General features: G+C 42.3%; 1 protein-coding gene across 2 annotated transcripts in view; it reads right to left on the bottom strand.

The window, feature by feature from the left end:
- Positions 1–13,294, bottom strand: part of DENND2B (DENN domain containing 2B) — a 178,398-nt gene that overhangs the window by 10,351 nt on the left and 154,753 nt on the right. For both annotated transcript variants that reach the window (XM_060261278.1, XM_060261279.1), the window contains 2 exons: positions 2,568–2,745; positions 170–211 (listed from right to left, as the gene is read on the bottom strand). In XM_060261278.1, coding sequence (XP_060117261.1) covers positions 170–211; positions 2,568–2,745 — 220 coding nt within the window. The remainder of the gene's footprint in view (positions 1–169; positions 212–2,567; positions 2,746–13,294) is intronic.

The raw sequence follows: 13,294 nt of genomic DNA, 5'->3' as shown, positions 1-13,294 counted from the left end.
ATATACTTCTTATCCATGTACTTCTACATGCTGTTAATTTATGAGTTTTTAAAAAGTTTTTCTAATCCGTAATGTAAGATACAATTTGAAGCAGAACTTCTTAGTGAGCCTTGCATCTTTATTTAGATTTTTATAATGAACTATGGGAGGGAAAAAAGAAACACAGTACCCGTCTTATGAACCGATCAGATCCAAGATTCACCATCAAAGCCTAAAAAGAATTAACACAGAAAAGTTTTATTTTGGTGCTGGGAAACGTATCTGTCCATATGCAGAGGAACAAACTAAATCGACCTTTGCCTGATCAATCAAAGGAACTTCTAATGTCACCCAGTGACTTCAAAATGTGCAGTATGTGGCTATAATGCACAAAGCATGAATTAAATCCTGTGTTGTGTAGAATGTCCTCCATACTTCTTCTAATTAAGCAGAACAGTGTGTCCTAAAGCACAAAGTAGCTGAAGAGTATGATCCCAATTCCAAAGTATGCACATTTGAGAGTAAGTTCTACTTTCACAGGATTTATTTCAAAGTAAAAGGGTGAGAATCACGTTGCAGAAGGAGAGATGCTATTTGATCCTTGGCTTATTAAAACAGTAATATTGCCATTAGTGTACTTGAGACATTTTTCATGTAAACAATGGAAGGATTGTTATCTCTTGTGGGTGCAGTCTGCAGTTACAGAGAGAATGTTCTATAAATGACCCTAGGAATAAGGCAATGCTGGAACACGCTGCCATTCATTACATGTATAAACAGTGGTTGTTATCTCAAAATTACAGCACTGAGATAGTAACCTAAGGCAGCACAGGAGCTGTTTGCCAGTAGCTGGGTCCCATAGAGCTCTAGCAACTATGGTAGGAAGCTACTATGTGGTCCAGGCAACTGAAATGGTTCCTCTTCCCAGTGCTCAGGGAGGGGAGGCAATTGCACAGGAAGGTTCAAAATTTATACACTAAGATATTCCTCACAAACATCACCAAGCTGGTGAATGAAGCCTCTCCTTCCCGCACACTGCAGTCCCAAGCAGAACCGGCCTCTGCAGCTCTTTGAAAGGAAGTTCCCCACAGCTCCTGTGCAACTGTTGGGAACTCGAGTTGGATAATATTTGTAATGTCTAGGTTAAGCCTCAGCTTTATCAAGAAGCTTCTTAGCCTGTTTCATAACACTTCCGAGTGGAACAGTAACATCAGATATACAAGTTATCCCTGCTCTTGGTTTTTTGCATCATTCTGCATATCATCAGCTGTTCCCATGTACACCTCTGTTTTTATATGCACCAAGAAATCAATTTCTGCACCAGTCCAATTCCATGGTGCATTAAAGTATGCAAAAAGGAGAATGGATCAACCCAGGATGTGGCTAATAAAAGGGAAGGCAGTAGAAACAGCATTTTGATCATGGGGTACTCCTTCCTGTAACACAATGCCAATATAGAATGGGTTGTTTGGAAAGCCTCTTACCTCTCTATTATGTTGTACTATTTTAGTTCCCATGATAAATATTTGGAGATCCTCTCATCTCTGTATTTTGTGGTACTATTTTAATTCCCATGATAAATAGTAAAATACTGAAGAAAGCTGTTTTGTCAAAACAAAACTACAGTTGGGAAATGTGTCTTTATTTCTTGATGTCATGAGTTGTATCACCTTTTTTAATTTAAATGACCCATATTCTGTTACAGCCAAATGTGTAACCATTGCAGGGGGGGGAGGGGAGAAGCACTTATAAACAGGGCTTTTTTTGTAGAAAAAGCCCAGCAGGAACTTATTTGTACATTAGGCCACATTGCCTGACATCAACATTGTTTCACACAGGGCTTTTTGCAGGAAAAGCCCAGCAGGAGCCCACACCCCTGATGCCAAGTCAGCGTTCCTGCTCAAAAAACACCCCCTGCTTATAAATAGCTTAAGGAGATCACATTTGCAGTTAAGGAAAACAAGGCTTGTTTAAGGCACAAGAATTCTATTTTAGTTCATTATTTTGCCTATGTTCTTGTGCCTATTTCAGTATTGCATCCATTATCATTTTGGAATGGAGGAAAGTCCCAGAACAAAAAAAAAGACACTGGTGTTATTTTCAGTCTGTATTTGGAAGTAACAGATTTAGGTAAAGTATCTATGACCTTTACCTATAAGTCGGGTTAGAATGGATAAAAGGAGGTACTTCTTCACTCAAAGAGTGATTAACATGTGGAATTCACTGCCACAGGAGGTGGTAGCAGCTACAAGCATAGCCACAGGAGGGGGTTAGATAAAAATATGGAGCAGAGGTCCCTTTCAACTCTATGATTCTATGGTTTGTATTTAAACAAATAAAGAAGAAAATTATATAAATGAAATATTTTGGAAGAACTATAAAAACCTTGTTCCATCTACTCAAAAATATGTGTGTGTGTATAAAATTTTATATATAAAATTTTGGCCACTGCGTGACACAGAGTGTTGGACTGGATGGGCCATTGGCTTGATCCAACATGCTTCTCTTATGTTTATTGTGTGTTTCTCTCTTGAAAATTTTATTCAGATTGAACCAATGGTTCACCCATTTGCTAGATTTATCCTTACCTCTTCTACAGGTAGCTCCTTTAGCTTGGGCAGTGAGCTAGACAGCAGTCCGACCAGAAATGGAGTAGGGCAGCAGACTATGTCAATCATGGAAGAGGGAAGAACGGGAATGAAAGTGTGCTGCCAGGAGAAAGGGTACAGCAGAGCCACCACAGCATGAGAGCAGCTTGAGAGAGTGCTGAGGAGGAAACATCCAACATTAGCTTACACTTCTTCCAAACAAAACAAAACAAAAACCTTCCCACTTGTTTCTCAAACTCAGAGACTAGAGACTGCTTTTCAAAGGGCTTTCACAGGGTAACTTTGGATGTCACCATAAAGAGGACAGGAAGCTTCAGCCACACTTCACTGAGATGCGTGTGCTCCAGGAGTGGAACAACCAAGCATCTTTCCAAGGCAGAGATGTGTGTATTTTCTGTCACATCTTATGCCAAAATTATGAACGTTCTCTCTCTCCCCATATAATATACAGTAGTTATTCAGCACATGGTGCATCAAACAGAATCACCACTAACTGCATCAACACTGAGTGTTGCCATTTTGTTTTTGCTTTGCTTTGCTGGCAGGACCATCCATGCTGTCAACTGCTGCCTGACAGGCAGAAATTCAGGGAGGCAGCTTTTCCCAGCTTGAAAATGGCAACTGATAAGAAAGGCTGTACTTCTTGAACTTCTGTCTACCATGCTGTTGTTAAATGCACAGAAATCCAGCCAAGAAAGAAGTGGCAACCTTGCTGTCAGGGCTCTTAGCAGCATAACCATTACTATGATTCTGGACAGCGTTCTTTATTTCACCACTCACTGGGATGCTTCTTTCTATACATCAGCACAGAGCTTTGCCTACATTTTTCACACCATTCATAAGCATTGAAAGAACATCCCACCCTTGAACAGCACAGCAGCCTGGAAACTGGAAAACCAAAGCTCCTCCTCCTGCCCTTGACCTCACCCCAGTGAGATTTCTTTTCAGTTTGTCCTTGAGTACCTCCATTTGAAGGATGTAGAATAATTACACTGTCCTTCACTTGTAGATCACTTTAAGATGAAATCTTCCATACATTTAGAAATGCTTCCATGGCAATGCTTCTGTACCAGTCTTGGGAAATTCTCCATTTGACACAACAGCATTAACTTAAAAAAATCCCCTTCATGCTACAGTTACCACAGGAAGGCTTTAGCTATCAGGACAAGAAAGAAAACTGAAAAGTGTGTGTGTTTTTTTTTAAATTTCAGAGTTGCAACTTTCACCTGTGACCCTTGGGAGTCCTCCCCCCTTTCAAACTCAGAGGACTGGACTTTTCCCCAGATCAGTGTGACTGAGCTAAGTACATCTTCAGAGTCAAGACTTCTCTGTGTAAGCTCAATTTTAGACCCAACATAGTTAGGAATAAAGCAGACAGGAGCCCTTTATAGAGGGCATGATGTGTAAAAGGAGCAGGCATTGTGGGGAGCAAGACCTTGGCAGCAGGCTCTGCCCTTGGTTTATACATGTTCATTTGAAGATCAAGAGAGAGCCTGAATACATATAACTGTACAGGCAGAGCTCCCTTTGTCTGATGAGAATTCAGAGAACAAATTAATATGCAGAGAGACTGATCTGACTTCAACTCAAATATGGCGTGGTCAAAGGCACAGTCTCATATGATGATCCCCATCTTCCACTCAATAATTCTGAACATCTTAAATGGATAATAATAATAATAATAATAATAATAATAATAATAATAATAATAATAATAATAATAATAATAATAATAATAATTAATTTGTATCCCGCCCTCCCCACCGAAGCAGGCTCAGGGAGGCTCACAACACAGTCACTTCAACAATTAATACATATTATAAGTACATACATATTATAACTCAACGATTTATAAAATTAACCATCATTGTAATTAAAAGCATTCTAGGATTAGATTAATATTAAAAAAACCCCTTGGTGTTATACATCGTACAGTTTTTCTGTGGCGACAGTATTCATTCAACAGTATGCTGTAAGATCATTAAGTAAAGGCCAGTTGAAAAAGAACAGTCTTGCAGGCCCTGTGGAACTGAGCAAGGCTCTGCAAGGCCTGCACCTCTTCTGGCAGTTGGTTCCACCAGTGGGGGGCTGATATCGAGAAGGCCCTTTCTCTAGTAACTTTCAGTTTGGCCTCCTTCGGCCCGGGGATTGTCAATAGATTTTGAGAACCAGATCACAGTACCCTATGGGGAATATATGGGGAGAGACGGTCCCTAAGGTAGGCAGGTCCTTGGCCATATAGGACTTTAAAGGTAATGACCAGCACCTTTTACCTAATCTGGTTCACTATTGGCAACCAATGCAGTTCCTGCACCCCCGCCTGTATGTGCTCCTATCTAGGGAGCCCCAATAACAGCCTGGCTGCTGCATTCTGCACTAGCTGCAGTTTCCGGGTTCGGCACAGGGGCAGCCCCATGTAGAGGGCATTGCAGTAGTCGAACCTCGAGGTGACGGTCACATGGATCACTGTTGCTAGGTTGCCGCACTCCAGGAAAGGGACCAACTGTTTCACCCGCCTAAGATGAAAATAAGCGGATTTAGCAGTTGCTATCTGGGCCTCCATTGTCAGAGCAGGCTCCAGCAGCACCCCCAAGCTCTTGACCTTGCATGCCATTTGCAATGGCACACTGTCAAATGCTGGCAGGGGGATTTCCCTACCCAGACTGCTGCGACTCAGGCAAAGGACCTCTGTCTTCGCTGGGTTCAACTTCAACCTACTCAGCCTGCGCCAGCCTGCCACAGCTTGCAATGCCAGGTCTAGGTTTTTTGGGACACAGTCAGGCTGGCTGTCCATCAGTAGACAGAGTTCGGTGTCATCAGCATATTGGTGACAACCCAATCCATACCTCCAGGCAATCCGGGCAAGGGGGCACATGTAGATGTTGAATAACATCGGGAAGAGTACCGCCCCCTGTGGCACCCCACAATTAAGCGGGTGCCTTTGGGAAAGTTCACCCCCTATCGCCACCCTTTGTCCCCGACCATCAAGGAAAGAGGAAAGCCATTGCAAGGCCAACCCCTGAATCCCCGCGTCGGCAAGGCGGCGGGTCAGCAACTGATGGTCGACCGTATCGAACGCAGCCAATAGGTCTAACAACATCAGTACCACTAAGCTGCCTTGATCCAGATGTCGCTGGAAGTCATCCACTAGGGCGACCAGCACTGTGTCTGTCCCATGGCCTGGGCAAAAGCCAGACTGGTGGGGATCTAAAACTATTTGTTAACAACTTATAGACTATTTATTAACAACTGCAAATAGTGAGAATTTCACAAGTAGTGCAAATTCTGTGCATCACTCACTATAAAGCTATTATAATATGAAAATCCTGGGTTAATGATAAATTGACCCTGACCTGGATAGCCTAGGCTAGTTCAATCTTTTCTGATCTTGTAAGTCAAACAGGGTTGGCTCTAGTTACTACTTGGATGGAAGACCAGAAGTCCAGGGTCGCTATGCAGTGGTAGGCAAGGGTAACCCACTCCTGCTCATTTCTTTCCTTGAAAACCCGATGAGGTTGCCATAAAACAGCTGCAACATGGCTAAAAAAAAAAAATTACTGATGTGCAAGGCCTTTTTGAGACCCTAGATGGCATCAAACTTCTTTTCAGATACTTTAAAAAGTCTTTTTGCTTATTAAAGATTCTAAAAGACCTCACATGAGATACTATCTAGATGATACAGCGTACAGAGTTCCCTGGTGGATGACCTGCACATGGAGATGGACTTGGGAGTGTAACCCTGTGACTTTCCCTGGATCTCTCTACTGCTTTGGATACCATCAGTCATTGGACAACCTTTTGGACAACCTTGCAGGATTGGGACTGGGAGGCATTATTGTGCAGTGGTTCCAGTCCTCCCTTGAAAACAGGTTTCAGGGTGTGGTGCTGGGGGATTGCTGTTCAGCCTCTTGGCCTTGAGCGTACAGGATCCTGCAGGGTTCCATCTTGTCTCACTTGCTTTATAACATCTACATGAAACTGCTAGGAGAGGTCATCCAGAGATTCGGGCTGAATTGCCACCAATATGCAGATGCCACAGCTCTCTCACACTTCCAGCAGATCCCAGGGAAGGTGTGAAAACTGTGTACAGGTTCATGGAAGAATTTTGGGATGGATGACGACTGACAAGCTGAAATTTAATTTTGACAAAATGGAGGTGCAATGATGTGAAGGTTTGACCAAGGAAATGGGATGGCTCCTGTTCTGGATGAGGTTGCATACTCCCTAAAGGAGCAGGTTTGTAGCCCGGGGTGCTGCTCGAACTGGGAATAGAGACTGGAGGCGGAGAGCAGAACAAAAGTGGTACATTAATGTACATTAAACTGAAGATTGGGCACAGCTCATAACATACCACTGTAAGCACAGTGCTGCCTTTATATGATGGAAAATCCAGAATAGCATATCCACTCAGATGCTGAACTGAAACATGTAATTGTCACCAGTGCAGCCTTCTGCACTTGTTGGCCTACTCCCCATACTCCACTCATTGACTTGAGACACAGCAGGAAAGGATTATAAATTACAGATTCATTGACCACATTTTAATGGGAGTTCTGGTACAAGTGATGATTCTCTGAGTCAGGTTGAAAGCACTACATTATCATATAACTCTCTTAAGACACTTCTGTATAACAGGTCTCCCAGCATTCCTGAGAGACCACTTTCTCCTTCTGTATAGCCCATATACAATCTCTTAGAGCAGTGTAGAGTACACTGTTGAAAGCATTATATGTGAGGGAGATATATATATATCACCAGAGCATTAAGTCAAAACAAGATGGATACATAAAAAAGAGACAGTGGCTGCTCCCAGTTCAGGGAAATCCTTTTGTGTGTGTGTGTGTGTGGGATTCCCCATGTTCTAAACTGGGTATTGCTTGCCCTGCACCTTTGCAAATAGAGCAGGATATTCTCAATAGCTGCCTGGTTTGGCAGCATGGCTTTCCTGAACCTGGGAGGAAGCTGCCCATCCTCTTGGCCTTCAGTAATCTCTGTAAGAACAAGTTGTGCAAGAGAGCCTTTGAGGGTGATTAGGGCAGATGTGCAGCCTGGCTTTTACTCATTTATTTTGTTTTTATTCATTGTCATTATTAGGTTACATGACTTATTTTTTGAATGACGATTTGTTGTGCTTTGGTGTTTTAATTCTTTGGAAACAGCTTTGGGTCCCATTCACCAGAGCAAAAAAAAAAAAAGTATTTTAAAGCAAACAATTTCAACCATTTCAACAAATGCATAATTTGTTCTGCTTTTCTGTAAATCCTTCTGGGCATGGGACCTTTAGTGGGCATATAGGACCACCTTGTATTTTACATCAGCTTTAGTGGAAGTGAAGACCTATGCATGGTTCTCCCTCTCCCCTGAAATGGATTTATCAATGCAGAGGGCAGACTTAGGCCATGACTTTCATGGCTTTGCCTTCACAGGATTAATGCTGGCTCCTTATGAAATAGCTTCCTTCTAGTACTACTATGCAGCATGTGATGTGTTGACAGTGACTTTTATCTTGCTGAATCAAGACAATGATGTCTTTGAGGAAAAGAAAATGTGGGCCATGCATCAGCTCTCAGGCATAATTTTAAGCTCTCTTTTAATGACTGTGGAATTTTTAAAGTGTAACTGATCAACTCAATAAGCAAAATGAGCTAAAAGCAGAAACACAAAAATTCCTGGATCATTCAAAGCATACTGTTTGCCTTCTATTGAACGCCCTTTTGTAACTTTGCCCTACTCCTGAAGGCAGGGCTGTGACATCAGTCTGCACCAATGTCCTCTCACATGTGCTGTTCCCACGCTTTGGGAGCTTTTTGCTTTTGGCCACTTCACTAGCTTTTATCTGCTAGGCTTTTAGTAGACTGGGTTAGTGGGAGATAGTTGAAAAGTAGCTGGTAGTCAAAGGCAGTCACACACCCATGACAATCTTTTTTGGTTTTAGTATAACAAGGAGAGGGATTAGCTAGAGTCAAATAATCAGGCCTGAGCAGCTTTGCAAGTAGCTTAGTATAAATCCAAGGCACTTAACCTTTCAATATGCTTATAGGGAAGCTTTTCATGTTGTTGGTCTAAACCAAATGCAGGAAGAACAAGGCAAGAACAGACATTACAGTACGTCACAGAAGTGAGTACACCCCCTCACATTTTGTAAATATTTAAGTATTTCATGTAACAACACTGAAGAAATGACACTTGGCTACAATGTAAAGTAGTGAGTCTACAGCTTGTATAACAGTGTATATGTGCTGTCCCCTCAACATTATGCAACACACAGTCATTAATGTCTAAACTGCTGGCAACAAAAGTGAGAACACCCCTAAGTGATAATGTCCAAATGGGGCCCAAGTAGCCATTTTCCCTCCCTGGTGTCATGTGACTCGTTAGTGGTACAAGGTGTCAGGTGTGATGGGGGAGCAGGTTATTGCTCTCACTCCCTCATACTGGTCACTGGAAGTTCCACATGGCACCTCATGGCAATGAACTCTCTGAGGATCTGAAAAAATGAATTGTTGCTCTACATAAAGATGGCCTAGGCTATAAGAAGATTGCCAAGACCCTGAAACTGAGCTGCGGCACAGTGGCCAAGACCATACAGCAGTTTAACAGGACAGGTTCCACTCAGAACAGGCCTCACCATGGTCGACCAAAGAAGTTGAGTGCCTGTGCCCAGCATCATATCAAGAGGTTGGCTTTGGGAAATAGATGTATGAGTGCTGCCAGCACTGCAACAGAGGTTGAAGTGGTGGGGGTCAGCCTGTCAGTGCTCAGACCATACGCCACATGCTGCATCAAATTGGTCTGCAGGGCTGTTGTCCCAGAAGGAAGCCTCTTCTAAAGATGATGCACAAGAAAGCCCGCAAAAGGTTTGCTGCAGACAAGCAGACTAAAGACGGGGATTTCTGGAACCATGTCCTGTGGTCCGATGAGACCAACATAAACTTATTTGGTTCAGATGGTGTCAAGCGTGTGTGGCGGCAACCAGATGAGGAGTACAAAGACAAGTGTGTCTTGCCTACAGTCAAGCATGGTGGTGGGAATGTCATGGTCTGGGGCTGCATGAGTGCTGCCAGCACTGGGGAGCTACAGTTCATTGAGGGAACCATGAATGCCAACATGTACTGTGACATACTGAAGCAGCGCATGATTTCCTCCCTTTGAGACTGGGCTGCAGGGCAGTATTCCAACATGATAGCAACCCCAAACACACCTCCAAAATGACCACTGCCTTGCTATAGAAGCTGAGGGTAAAGGTGATGGACTGGCCAAGCATGTCTCCAGCCCTAAACCCTATTGAGCATCTGTAGGGCATCCTGAAACAGAAGGTGGAGGTGCGCAAGGTCTCTAACATCCACCAGCTATGTGACGTCATCATGGAGGAGTGGAAGAGGACTCCAGTGGCAACCTGTGAAGCACTGATGAACTCTATGGCCAAGAGGGTTAAGGCAGTGCTGGAAAATAATGGTAGCCACACAAAATATTGACACTTTGGGCCCCATTTGGACATTATCACTTAGGGGTGTTCTCACTTTTGTTGCCAGCAGTTTAGACATTAATGGCTGTGTGTTGCGTAATTTTGAGGGAACAGCACATTTACACTGTTATACAAGCTGTAGACTCACTACTTTACATTGTAGCCGTGTCATTTCTTCAGTGTTGTCACATGAAAAGATAAATATTTACAAAATGTGAGCGGTGTACTCACTTCTGTGATGTACTGTATATTGTACAGATCTGATGCAACATTCCTTTGTGTGGATTGCTCCACCCATGCAGACACTGCAGCACAAAACTCTAGGCAACCATGCCAATGGCAGAGTCCTCTTGCTTTTCTTATCTATTTATCACTGGAGGAAATCGTGTAGTTGTGCCAGAAGCACTGCACATATCATTCAAACTAGAAACCTCTGGAAGAACAATAAAGAGGACTGAGACTTTGCTTACATCTTTAATTTGGTTACTATAGACTGAATCTGCCATGACCTGGATAGTCCAGGCTAGCCTGTTCTTGTCAAATCTCAGAAGCTAAACAGGGTCAGCTCTGCTTAGTATGGGATGGGTGACCACCAAAGAAGACCATAGTTTCTACACAGTCAGGCCATAGCAAGCAGCCTCTGAATGTCTCTTGCCTTGGGGTCACCATAAGTCAACTGCAATGTGATTGCAGGGGGTGGGGTGGGAGGCTGAATCTAGGCAAGACCAACGATTTTTCCCCATATTGAACAGGGAATATAGATGCTAATTATAATGTCCAAACTTTTCTTTTTTGGCAGCTTGGGGAGTCCAAGAAGGAACGTTTGCCCTTTCATTAATCCAGAGCAATTTAGCCTATTGGGAAATGTACCTGTATTTGTTTGTTTATATTGTTAGTATAGATGATTTGTTGCAGATAATAAAGGGATGTGTATGGCAGCCACCTCACATATCTGAGATAAACATCTAGCCAGCATGTCCCACTTTCTATGCTCACACAGAGGCATAACTGTGGCACTAAACATCAGTATGCATCACCACTGCTCTCATGAGCAGCCCACCTCTTCAGTCTCTGGAGCCTAAGTGAAAGCTGAGTCATCTCAGCAGGTCATCTCAAACTAACTGCAATTCAATAAACCACGAAAGGCTTTCTATAAGTGTGCTGAGTGATGGGATGTAAAATCATGATCTATGACTGTTAAGAATGACTGCTTCTTCACCAGAAGTACATTTTGAACTATAGTTCAAAACAAGTGGTTTCCAAGTAAGCTCACTAGGGGCTCAATTGCCCTTCAATCACATGAAAATACAAAGCACAACATGCTGAAGTTTCAAGTAGTAACACATTCCTAAATGCAATTCCAGATGTAAAAACCAATCTCAGTAGCAGCAATATTATTACATTTGTGTCTTCTTCTTCTTTCATGGGGCCAAAAGGGGTGTAATAGGGTTGCCATCAGTCTCCCTTCCAGATACTGTCCAGACCCAGATGTAATCAGAAGAAGCACGACAACTGCATCATATGCTTTCAGATATTAGCAAAACGCTCTTATTGAACTTCCTGTTAACGTTTTTAAGTAGTAGATTTTAAGCTGAGGAATCCCCCTTATACCTACAAACCATGGACTGCATCATGGTAACATGATGTGAAGATATCTAATGCAATTATTTCTCTGAAGGCAGCATATACAACTTGTACCTGGGCAACAGTACTGTAGATTTAAGATCGAATTCGGATCTCATGGGACATCTAGGCTTGGCTCCTAAGCCTGGTTGCCATGTCATTCATGGCAGAGATGTCCTCCACAGTACAGACTTTTCCTCTGGGGTGAGGGACTTTCCAACTCTTTGAAAGACAATGGTCTTGCATGAAGAGACGTTTCTTACACTGGAGGAATGAGCTCTCCAGCAGACAACTACCCCAAGCCTAGGATCCAAACACAGGTTGGGAACACTGAATCCAAGTTGCTTCCCTTATTGAGATAGGAGAAATTACAAGTCATGCATATTTTGTTAGAAGATTATTTTTCCTTGGAAAATATCAAAATAAGAGCATGACTCATTGCTGCTGCCACCCATTAAAGAAAAATGCCAACTGAGAAATGCTGACTGAATAGATCTGACCGTGAGAAAAATCCCCAAGTTGCAAAATATGCTAACACATGGATCCAGGGACAATGGCTATATTCAAAGGCAAAAAAACCCTGAATGCACAGCTTAATAGTAAACCACAGAAGAAGATGACTGGGCGGCATTTACAGGAAACTCAGATGCTGAAGAACATTTAAAGGATAATGTTTCAGACACAGGAAATGAACAGCCTTGGAAGGTGACTTAAAGCCAAACAAAAGCTATTTCACAATGTAGATTTTTAAGCAACTATTTTTCTGGAGCAACTGTTTTTCATATAACAGTTTTTCATATAACAAAAAGTGCCCATAATATAAGCACCTGGTGACATCCATACTGCATCCCACTTGGTGTTGCTACTTAAGGTTTTAAGTTCTGTTGCAGTAAAGTTGATACTTCATTGGAGATACTGTTATGCAATAACTAGACAGACACTGAGTTTGTATTCTACTTGGCCAGTCACAGTTCAGGCACCATCTGAAATATGCTCACACTTCTCCCCACCCCAATTTGTGTATTTCAAAATAAGTTAACATTTTAGAAAGGGAGAGAACATGGAAGAGGTGGTATTCCATTCAGAAAGGGGAAAAGCAGTAAGCATTATCACTATGTCCTGAGTATAGACAAGTGAAGACAACTTTCTGCAGAATTCTGAGAATAAAGTACTAACAAAGTAAAATTGTCACGGCAATTCTTGAAGATATTCGCTAATATGTAAGCAATTCTTTCAAGCAGTTTCTTTTATTTTCCTGTGAGAAATTTATCTTCCTTGTAGTTTCCAATAAATGGCCTTATGCAGAACCTAAAAACGCACTGAAAACCCAAACAGTTACAATGTAATTTACATGCTGACTTGATTGTGAAGTCAGAGAACTATGTGACAAACTGCAGAACACAAACAAGGTTTGGATGATAAAGCTGGAATAGGGGGCATAAAGCAAGAAGGAAGTGCATACTTTCCACATCACATCAGCTAATTATCAACAATCCCCCTTGTACAAAACTTGTCTTAACTATGGTTATAATGTAAAGGATAACTCTTAACTTCTTAGTCCTTCTACCAAGTATTTTCTTCCCATGAAAGCAAGCCAATATAAATCTCATGTTGAAAA

The sequence above is a fragment of the Heteronotia binoei genome, chromosome 21 (assembly GCF_032191835.1).
Source record: "Heteronotia binoei isolate CCM8104 ecotype False Entrance Well chromosome 21, APGP_CSIRO_Hbin_v1, whole genome shotgun sequence".
Classification (NCBI taxonomy): Eukaryota; Metazoa; Chordata; class Lepidosauria; order Squamata; family Gekkonidae; genus Heteronotia; species Heteronotia binoei.
This window is presented reverse-complemented; position numbering and strand designations above follow the sequence as displayed.